The sequence below is a fragment of the Pipra filicauda genome, unplaced genomic scaffold, assembly GCF_003945595.2.
Source record: "Pipra filicauda isolate LSUMZ 115617 unplaced genomic scaffold, ASM394559v2 scaffold376_size704792_pilon, whole genome shotgun sequence".
Lineage (NCBI taxonomy): Eukaryota > Metazoa > Chordata > Aves > Passeriformes > Pipridae > Pipra > Pipra filicauda.
This window is the reverse complement of record NW_024104505.1, coordinates 563,796-575,266: the sequence shown is the minus strand read 5'-3', so window position 1 is coordinate 575,266 and position 11,471 is coordinate 563,796. Positions and strand designations below refer to the sequence as shown.

General features: G+C 43.0%; 1 protein-coding gene across 1 annotated transcript; it reads right to left on the bottom strand.

The window, feature by feature from the left end:
• LOC113988074 (p53 apoptosis effector related to PMP22) lies at nt 1-10,962 on the bottom strand. Its single transcript, XM_027721327.2, has 3 exons — nt 10,692-10,962; nt 3,127-3,270; nt 1-2,509 (listed from the first exon to the last, which is right to left on the bottom strand). The coding sequence occupies exons 1-3, from the start codon at nt 10,900-10,902 to the stop codon at nt 2,274-2,276; spliced, it is 591 nt and encodes a 196-aa protein (XP_027577128.1). The 5' UTR covers nt 10,903-10,962; the 3' UTR covers nt 1-2,273.
• Between the last annotated feature and the right edge of the window lie 509 nt (nt 10,963-11,471).

Here is an 11,471-nt window from a genome sequence, read left to right as displayed (position 1 = left end):
ATGACTACTTGTTTGAGTTTATGAAATTAACCCATGAACCACAAACACCACCAGGTTTCTACAACTGTAAGTTAAAACATTTTTAATTAAGCCACCACATTTGAAAGGAGTGTCATATACATTAGTATCACTTCAAAGTAATTAATGACTATTTGCAATAGCTTTCTCTGGAACATCTTAATTGTGTAACACGCTGGTTGTGCTTCTACCGCTCCCAGTACATTCAGAGCCAAGTTTATTTTACATCTGTGCTTTTTTGACAAGTTACGACGATGCTTATAAGAAAGCATACAAAAGACTGAAATTATGCTAAACCTGATTACCATACCATCCTCCCTCTCATTAGGAAAAGTGTCCATTTTCTTACTTTTTTTTATACCTCCTTCTCAGCTTTAGCTGTACAAGAATTTTCCAGACTTGGGATTCTCTGCTGTGTTTTGAATTTGATATAATTCCTATCATTACTTATGATACAGGTAAGTCTACACAATATTCCCCAACAGCCAGTACTGTATACAGAAAACGAAAAGAAAATAAAGGGACACATTTGTCACAGAATTCTCTTGTTCAGAAAGAATCACAAATACACTTGATTGTATACGCCACAACTGAGCTCATAACACAATTCTTAAGTCTGCAGACATTTATGCTCTGTAAAATTATAAAATACAGGCCTTGGAGGGACCTTCAGGAGTCACATGACTTTTCCAAAACAGGATCACATTCAATATATAGTATTATAAAGTTAAAAAAGGTGTTACAAAATGGAAAGCTATAAAACATATAGTACAAGAAATACTGGGCATTGTAAAATATTAGTTGTAAATTAGTTTAGCTTTACAGTATGTTGGTTAATGCTTTTTAAGTTCTATTTTGTACATGTCCATGAATACACATACCCATACACTTACCCTCCCCTAAGTACTGGGTTCATGAGAGCAAGAAGTAACAACGTAATACACAACCTTTGCTTTCCACCCTACCTGTACCCCCCTCAGTCTGTCTTTGCTAGAGCTGCTTCTCCCAAAGCTGGAGGAAAAGCTCACAAAATAAGCTTCTTCCTTCTTCCCCAGATGAAGAAAGCCCTGACAAAGATTATAGACCATAATTAAATCTGCTGTAAGATGCTGCAGGTCCATGACCAACACAGACACACCTCTGCTTTGCCAGAATACTTATTTGGAATTGCTGACTGCAGAAACACAAACTAGGAGCCAGCCAGATTACTCCGACACAGATGTCTGTATGAAGTTTGCATACATAAATTGCTCACAGAACTGCTTATCTATTTTTGCCTGTTACCCCTAGTGACTCATGCAATAGCCCCAAGTCTACTAAACTGAGGTACCTACAGTGTTAGAAACGTTTGGAGGTTTTCAGATACCTTATGCTAAGATTTCCCTCCAAAGTACACTGATAATTAAAACACTGCAGTTTTAAAAAGGTAGACAAGTAGAACAGTTTATGTTTCTACTCAAAGATATTTTCTAGACCAGCATCCCTAAAATACCATGTAAAAATATACGTAGTTTTAACATCTGAAATCTTATTGATTGTCTCTATGACAGTATATATTAAACACATATCTGTGACTCCATCACAAGTCCTGCTGTGGCCACAAACCCACCAATGTTACATTAGGCACTGTTACCCACCAGCTCCATGCTTTAGAGGAGATCTCTGTCTAACAGCATCAATTGGTGGAAAATAAATTTTAATTTAATTTTCCCCTTAATTCAAATAGCTTTTAATCAGTAACAGTACAGTAACAGAAACAAGAAAAGATTCTTAGGTGACAGGTGACCGTGACAGTCTCAGGGAAGTTCCTTCCTTGGGACTGACTTTGATGGAAGAAAAACATTCTTTGGAAGGCTGCTTTTTTTCTAGGTCCATTTAATGCAATTTTGTCAGAGATGGAAAAAAAAATATCTTGCAGGACCCACTAATAGGTTGTTTAAAATCTATCCTCTTCCTTTCTACACTTGAAACACAACCCTCTTTATTCATAAGCAAATGTTTGAATAATTAGTTGGGAGGGGAAGGAGCAAGTAAACCACCCAAACAGAATTGACATGAGAATACATAACTGAATACTTTAGGTAAAAGTTATTTGCTTAAAGATGCCAGTGTTTTTCCTAATTTATTGCCAGGGATAGTAAAAAATAGTCTGGTGAAATAAGGTGGTTTTTTTCAGTCTCCTGCAATCACATTGGATGTACATCATAGGTACTCCTCTGTTGTTTTGACAGTTGACTGTACTTGGACTTAATCTTTCAATTTAAGTATGGTGCTCTCTCTGGGGAGGAGTAGTAATAGGTAGGCTTGATGTTTCCCAGGACTTCATCTTCCCAGTTGGGGAGGCAGCAGAAGAAGAAAGCACAACCTATAACAACGACAGTGCTGGCCCAACCAAAGCCATAGGCCCAGCTGAACATATTATCTCCTGTCAGTGGAATATCTTCCGTGAATTTCACTGGGTAAATGACCAAGCCAATGATCTGGAATGCAGCTAGAGTGAGAGAAAAAGAACAGCAGGAGTAAATTACAATGAATGTATTACAGTTCCCACTAAGAAAAGGTACCTGGAGATAACTGAATATTTAAGATATGTAAGGACTAGCTTCAGTCCTGCAATCAAATCTGCATTCTTACAGAGGTATGTGACTTCTGGCCAAGGCAGATCCCCACGCCTATCTGATTGCAGCAGCTACAGCTGACATTGCCAGGTTGCTAAGGCACATATCTGCATGCCATGACCAGCCCTGTCCTACAGCAAGGCAGAGTGAACCCTGCGGAGCCAGTTACCTCCCATAGTCCCGTTGTTCCTCCTCCCATCAGAAATGTGGGAAGCACACAGGGCTCTCAGCTCCTAAGTCTTAGCATGTGGCATGTCGGGTCAAAGGTGTTGGCTGTCCCTGTACAGTGCTTTTGGGAAAGTGCAAATTGACAAAACCCACTGGATAATTTCCCTAACCATTATTCTCTGAAATCAACCTTTCCTTGTTTCCCATGAAAATGAGTCATAAATGAGACAAAGACAGCTAATTTCATAAGAGAGGCTCCATCTAGCATGTTTTTCTGCTGATGCCTGTTCTCAAATAACCTTGTCTTTGTGCCCAGCCTTACCTACAACAAAGAGCAAGCCTCCAATTCCTCGCACAAAGTTGAAGCGGAGTATCTCGATCGAGAACGCGATGACTGCAAGAGCGAAACAGATGACCAGAATCACAAAGCCAACGAGGTATGTGGCAGCTGCTGCTCTCCCCCAACCTTGAAGAGAAAACAAGAAAGATGTTATACACAGTAGTACACTGCTGTAGGTCATTTCTTTGGTTTTCTTTAATCATTTTTTATTGAAATCTTTTACTGTAAGAAGCATGTCCTTATTTCAAAGCAATACTGAATGCCTCCAAATCACACAGCTGCAGAGCAGAGAGGCATCATCATTGCTGGAGCAGCACAGAACTCCCTGTCCACTAACTTGTCTTGCTGAAAAGAGGGATATAGTGCAGCACATAATAGAGATAGCACCATCAAACTCTGTAAGACTCACAGACACCAGAGCAGATAGGGCACACAGCTGCTGACAATGCACTTTATTGTTACAGCTCCTGTTCGATATGCAAGTTTACAAAACCACTTGCATGCACAGGGAAGTGTGAAAGCAGACAAGAGGGTACCACCACAGTCAATAACTTCTGGGAAATAACAGTGCTGTGAGCATACAATTTCTTCCTGGTTTTTTATGACAAGAATAGTGCACTTGTAGGAAAATTAGCAAGACCAAAAAGAAATAAATTTGGAATAGCTGAAAAGATGACAAAAAGAAAGGTCTTGAAGATAAATATCTATTCACAGCTAAAACATAGCAGATGGAAGAGAAACAGCCAAATCTGAGTTAAAAGTTGAAGAGTCTTCTTTGAATCATTACTTGATGAAACATTACTGATGGAACAGGTTGGTGGAGATTCTTAGGATCAAGCTACTGCATGCTGGAGAGGCTCAGGCATGAAGCAAGTGGCCATATTCCAGAAGAGCAGCACTACCACCCAGAACTCACACACCATAGGCCAGGGCCAAGGCAACAATGGTAAGAAAACCTAGAAAAACAGCCAGCAGTTCCACTTTTGAAGTAACACGGACTTGCAAAGAGGACCTCACAGACCCTGTCCACTTCAGAAACCAAGTAATTGAGGTGAGCCCAATGCAAACAACTATAAGCAAAGGTGTTCCTGCCCTGGAGGCAGGATACCTGCCCACAAAGGCTAAACTATACTGGCTAGTGCTTTGTTTTCCAGTCAGCTGTCATCACAATTCAATTCCCACATCTACATAATGTGGGTTTCTACTTTCACGCAGACAGAGGTAGGGCCAGATCCTGAGCTCCCTCTAATGTAGGAATAAAGATGGCAGTGAGATCTAGGTCAGAACATTTTAAAAAAATCTCTTTCTTTAGAGCTGTCCATTCCAACACAGTTGAAGTGACTTTGGAGATATCTTGCTTTCATCGTGGCTTCCATTCTTTCTGTGCAAAAAGTAAGCAGAAGAAGGAGGTAAAATAAATTTTTCCTAAAGAATTATAATCCCCCACCTTAACTCATGTACTGTATTAGTTGCACAAATAGGGAGAAATAGTAATTTGCGACAGAGAATGCAGTAAAACTATCTCAGACACCTCCACTACATACATCAATTTGCCATCTGAAAGCAAAGCATTGTTTTACAGCTATTTTAATTAGATCAGTTTGAACTGGTTTCCTTCCCCTCTATTCCAGCAGCAAAAGTGAAATACAGCAGGTATCTGTCAGCCAAATCTCTGCCCAAAACTCCCAACCACCACCACTACCACCTGAACACAATAAAGCTGACAAGGAAAGATAAGGAAAAGGGTTTTCTCTTCCCTCTCCCTTCTTGGAGCTACTCAAGACAGCAAAAACTTTTCAAATTGGTTCTCCTTCAGCTAGCTGTGCATGTTTCATACCCTTTGCCTAAGGGAATGCTGAGGGGGAAGGAAGGAGGGAGAGGGAGGGAGGACACCTGATGAGTGTCTGGAGATTAAAACTATGTCAGCAGTCTGATAAAATCTTTTCATACAAAATATTCTCATACATACCTAACAGAGGCATTGAATATTGTCTCCACAATAGGATTTCTTCAGTGATAACTCATGTAAAGAGATATGTAACCATTACACACGGCCAGCCCAGGAAAACCGATTCAGACTAAATGATCTTGGAAAGCTACTTATCAATATTTACCATATTAAGAAAAAAAGCACAAGTAGAACACTTAGTTACCATAGCACATTCCCTTTCAGATGCATTATATATGCTGACAAGATATAGGAAGACAACTCTGGCATCTGTTTGATAAAACTTAGGCTGCAAACTCAAATACACCCACAGGTTAGACACCTTGAGGTTTGGTGCAACAAAAACACAACTAGAGAAGTACAAGCCAGAATGCCCCCAGTGCTCTCTCTGCCATTTTTGTGTCATCTGTGCTTACTTTACAAGCATAACAAGCTTTTGGATACAGGTCAGCCCCAGCTCTGCTCAAAATGATTTATTTTTTTCTCTCTGGCAATCTGAAAATGACAACACATATGGCTGCGGGAGATACCTTGTCAGGAAGATTAATATCAAGCTCAGCTTTGTTTCAGGTCTTCAGAAACAGGGCAACAGTAGGCACCATCATTATGAAATTCAGCAAGTTTTGTGCTCATGTGTGACAGAGCTCGGTGCTGGTGATCCCATAAGTTCCTCTCTTTCTCCTGCTGGATTATCTTTTCCAACAGCAGTTAACAGCAAGTTGATACTGACAAGACCTGGTAAGACTGAGACATATGTGCTGGCCACAGCACTCGATGCGTGTGCTCTGGGCTGGACTAGTGTAGTAGTCAGCCAGTGAACAACCAGGCTGCCGCTTGATCCCCTGTGAGAATCAGAAAAAGAGCAGAAAAAGGCTCTAGACTTATATATACACACACAATGTAAGAAAAATCTCAAAAATTAACTGTAAGTCTTCTAATAAGTGACTGACAAGAGAGATTGGGATGGGAGCCTGCATCTTTCCTGAGCACAGGGTGCAGCCCTGGCATGTTTCTTATCCGCAAGAACTGTTGCTACCCCCACCAACATGGAGAGCCTTCAGCAGAGGGGCTGCCGCAGGGCTCGGACTGAAATTGCTGTTTCTGCATGCAGAATTCCCCTCATCCCCATACCTATCAAGTCAGGTTTTCCCAGCAACTTGTCCCTCTAAAGACTTCGGAGAGCTGGTTGAGTCCCCACAGGCACCCAGTTCTCCTGTCTGTCTGAAAGATCTTCCCCCTACAGCTCCCAGGAGGAAAGAGTGCAAGTTTACCCTCTCACCATTTTCTACCTTAAGAACTGGAGAGATCTGCTCACGCTCAGAGAAGGACAGATCAGCCCCAGTTTCTAGCTGGTTTGTGCTCAGAAGTACTTTGTAATCAGAAGATATTTAGCCAGGATTTAAGTTTTCCATAAAAATATAAAATTTTCAGTTCCATTCATTTGGCAGAGAGAGTATTGTAGACATAAATATGATGTCTGTTTATGAAATCCACCAATAACATCACACTAATTAGGAGCTGCATAAGATGAAAGGCAGAAGAATAGGAGAGCAGAAAAGCAGAAAAATAGTTGGAGATACTAGTGTTCCCAGGTTGGCTTGGCCTCAAAGAATAATCAAGTTCTTTGCATCTAATCAGCAGAAAACTATTTATCAATTAGGTGGTGTTGAAAGAACATTAAAAAAACAACTGTTCAGGAGCTGAAGGTCTATAATTATTAGGAAAGATTAAGAGTTTTATTACATAGCACTACATTACACTAATGATTACTATGGAAAGGAACTAAGCTGCAAATGTTATCATGCAAATAACTAGGAGTGGTCAGGATTACTTAACGTAAATGATGAGCACCAGTAATATGATGAAATTAAAAGCAAGCAAGCAACAGGGCCTTAGCATTAGGTATATTTCCTGATTTCATTTGGTCATGCCTCAGCCTCACCAGGAAGAAGATGGAATCTCTACAGGCTAAAGGATTTAAATCTAGATTTCCTTTTAGAAAATAAAAGGGCTAGGAAAGTAGTCTAGCAGGGAGATGAACTTCTACAGGATTTGAATTAACAAGATTTTCTCATCTTCATTTACTTATTTCCAAAAGCAGAAGTTAGTTTATTAGCTTATGAAAAACTGGAATCTTAGGGTAGAAGTTTTTATCATGACGTGCATAGAGCTACACTGTAGCTTTAATATTTTTTTGTATATAAATGGCAGTAGCAATTCTTGTTTGGCCTTGAGAGCCCATTACATAGAATGTCAAAAAATATCTGTGTTTGTTAATGTAATAAAGGATTAGTGGACTCCAAGCAAAAGAGCACTGTCAGTCCATCTTCTTGCTCAGATAATGCGCAAACTTCCATGATAGCATGACTGGTGAAGGGAAACTATGTGCATAACCACCACAAGACAGAAGAGCCCAGGATCAGAGGTTTGCTAGGAGAGCTGATTGGAAATTAATACTGGGAATCACAACTCTGTTTTGGCTTTCAGAGTGCAGGAAAAGCAAATGCTATAACATCAAATTATTAAAAACAAGCCCTCTGGTACAAACTTGGCGTAAGTCAGTTGGCTCTGCCAGGAGCTGAGGAGAGGCACAATCCTATATGTTTCCAACTTTTAAAGTCTCCGGGTTGTTAGCAGTGGAAGTGCGTCTGCCCAGGAGCCAGCAAAGCGCACTGGCAGAGTCACAAGCCTCACCTGTTCACTGGGTTCTTTTACCAGGGAGTTGCACTAAATGTTTTCTCGGTGTAGGTAGGGACACCAACTGCTACACCTTTCCCATTAGCATTTTCCAGGTGCCTGCACTTGGATGACACTATAAATGTTGTTAGTTTGTCTTGAATACATCCTGGCATCGTAAATCAGGCAAAAGCATGCCTGAAAAGAGGTGTACTGAAAAGATAAGTGTACATCTAACATTCCTCCTTTATTTACCTGGCCCCTCAGTGAAGTCGACACATGCACTCAGCTTCACCAATAATCTGCGGTATCAAAGTCCATGCCTCTAGGGACACAGGTACAGTGGCACAGCTGCAGTGAAATATGATTCATAAAGGCTGGGCTCCCAATTCTAGGTTCCACCTTTTTTTTCCTTGCCTTTGTTGTTTTGGGTTTTTTTGTTGTGTTTGTTTTTTTTTTTGGCACCTAGTATGAGTGTTTCCCTTTTTCTTCCTTGGCTGTTGTGTACTTAATGAACACCAACTGGCTGTTAGGAATATAACAAAGAGTTAACCTAATGGGGTTACCTTTACTGCACACATACACACCCACTTTTATAGCATTAATTCAAAGCAAAGTCGCTGGGATCAGCCATTCAGAACCAGGAGGATACAGCCACCCACAAATACTGCTCCTAAACGTACAGCCTCATCACTATAGAGACAATCACCCTCTCCAAGGAACACATTGCAAATAATCCTTGTCACAGCTGATGGTTTACTGATATGTTTTAAACACCAAGCCAACAGTTTAATCCTGCAATGGTCTAGATTAAGTCATCTTGAGTCATATTCTAGTGCAGTACAACACCTCTACACTGCAACATTTTGATAATACACAGACGCTGCCAGCCAGAGTACTTCCCAGACGCAAACCAGTACAGAACTCTAAACAAAATCCCTTCCCTGCCTCCCTACCAAATGACATCCTACTCTTCTTTTTCCCTTTCACTTCTTCCCTCTCATGTGGCATTTACAAATGTGTATTAAGAAGCAATGCGTTTATGAGACACCCTTATTTGCAAATCTTTATTTGTCTGTTCTCACCCCTTTCCCCTCATTTAAAATAAGCGACTCAGCTGCTTTTTCTCTTCCTTTTCTTAGTACACATGCCACAGCTCAATTAAGAATTTGTCTAATAGAACTTTCTGTTAATGGAGATCCACTCTGAAGTCTCCATTTCATCAAGAGAGGTGGAGGATGTTTAGTGCTTAGCAGTTACTGTATGCAAAACACAAGTTATGCATCTCAATTAGTTAAGTTTAATTTTCCTTCAGCAGTGCTGTAAATGCCTGCTAGGCATTTTTTCCTTTGTAAATGCCCTCACCTACTTTGCGACTAATTACATTAGCATAGGAAAAAAGGAAACAAAATAAATCAAACCTGAACTCAGGTGTTACATCCTGTCTCTAGATGTAAATACTGTTTTAGTAGACAGTGGTACTGATGTTATGAAAATTTGAAAAGAGGCAAATTGGTATAAATGAGCCAAGGATTTAAGTAAGTTTTGGGTTAAATAAGCTAGAGCTTAAATAAGCCAAGTCCAGGATACTATTCTTCTCTGTCAGCTTGTTAACTAGAAAAAACAGCAGAACATTACTTTTGCCCCACAACACTGAGGGCTGACGCAAAGCACACACCCATCAGTACTCAGGGAAGTGAGAAGCAGTGTCACTACAGGAGAAAACAGATTTCAGCAGCTGTTCTGTGTTAGCACTTTTTCCTTTTGCAATGCAAATTTCAGCAACTCTATCACCTTTTCTTCTCTGTCTAATGGGGGAGATGGACATATTTTTCTCACTATCCAGATTTCTTCCACCTAGGTGAGGCCTGAAGTCATCACCTGGCCAAGAAACAAAGCCACTTCTCTTACAGTATATTCAGGATTTAGCTTTCAAGCACAAGTGTTGCAATTAAAAGCTTCTGGAAGTCAGTCTGCCTTGCTCAGGCAGCAAGGGATCTGCGCAGGGAAGTCCCAGCTCTCCCAGCTGAAACACACCCTTCCAGCTTCTCAGTCCCTAAAGAACCCTCATCCAGGATCTTAAGGCGGGTCTGCTTATTTGTCCAGAAATATTTTGGTTTAGGGAAAAGCAGATGTAATCAGACCCATGTGTTCTAGCAATAAAACAAGAAGTCCCCCAAAAGACCCAGAAACTGAGAGTGTGCAATAAGAATATTACGTTGTTGATGCCAGATACAGAAGCAGCTCAGCAAGTTAAAACAGAGGCGCAATTATCCCTGATTTAGGCCCCAGTGCAACAGAGAGGTATACAAAGGAAAGAGCTTTTTTTTTTCCTGCCTGCAAACCCACATCAGGCCATTTTAAGCTGCAGGTCAGGAGGCATTTTAATAGCTGCACTGTCTTGGCCAGGCAGGGTTAAATTCAGGTGCTCTCTCCCTCGAAAGACTCGAGGAAAGACCATTTTACTACTGTCCAGGTGTGGTTCTGCATAGGACACCTCCCGCGAAGGTTTGTCAGGGAGCGGTGCCGGTGGCCTCCCGTCTGACCAGGGAGGCCACCGGCACAGGGCGGGGGAGTTCACTGGTGCCAGGTAAGGCTGCTGGGACTGCAGCCTGCGGAGAGTTGAGGCTAAGCAAACTGACGAACTTGTAACCAGTTGGCTGTCTTACTTTGGCTGTAAAATAACTTTAGAAAAACCCAAAATATCAACACCCCGGTTTCTCAGTGTTGTACTGATAAAAAAGATCGCTCTGAAGCAGTCTAGACCCGTGTTTCTTTGCCGGTTTAAGCCTCAAAACAGCACGAGTACTGGTTCTGCGAAGGAAACTTCATCCCGGAAAGCAACTGCTGCACAACAGAGGTAGGAAGGGTCCATGGCCATGGCACCCACTGTCCCGGGTCCCTCGGAGGGCTTCTCACTCACCGTAGTCCATGAGGGATTCGCAGTTCCAGTTGAGGTCCTCCTCGCCCCGCGTGCAGCTCTCCCACAGCGACGCTTGCTGCACGTAGGGCTCCGACTCGGACTCCAGCCACCCCCGGCCCGCCAGGGCGATGATGCCCATGATGATGGCCAGGCCCAGCAGCAGTGGCAGAAGCCACCTGCACCTCCAGCAGGCGAGGCCGCACACCACCATCCTGCGCGGCCGGCGGGGCGCTCAGCGAGCGTCGCGGGTGGGGTGCGGCGGGGACGCTCCGCTGGGACGGGAGACTGCAGGCGCCCCGGTCCGAGCGGGGTTTTAAGGCGCCGGGGAGGAGGGAGTCCCACCCACATTCCTCTGACTAAGCCTGCCGCCGCTGGCGGGCCCCACCGGTGGGGCCGGCGGAGAGGAGCGGAGGGAAGGGGAGGGAACGCGGGGCGAGCCCGCTCCCGCTCGGCCCCGGCTCCACGCCAGCCCCGAGAATCCCTGGCCCTTGGCTCGCCCCGCGTGGGCTCACCCTTACACTTATCCTCTTGCTGTCTGCCACCCTCCCGCATCCGCATCCGCTCCTCCGTCGTGGCCCCGCCACCGCAAAGCGCAACCACAGCGAAAAAACTTTCCGTTCTCGGGGTTCCACGAACCCTGCCGTCCTCCCAGGGACTGGAGCTCATCCTCCTCCTCTCTGTTCACTGGATGGACCGACCAGCATTACCCAACATTGATAATACCGATGGTGGTAACCACTTCAGGCACAAAAAGCTTGTAGTAAGATCCTGTGCAGATGT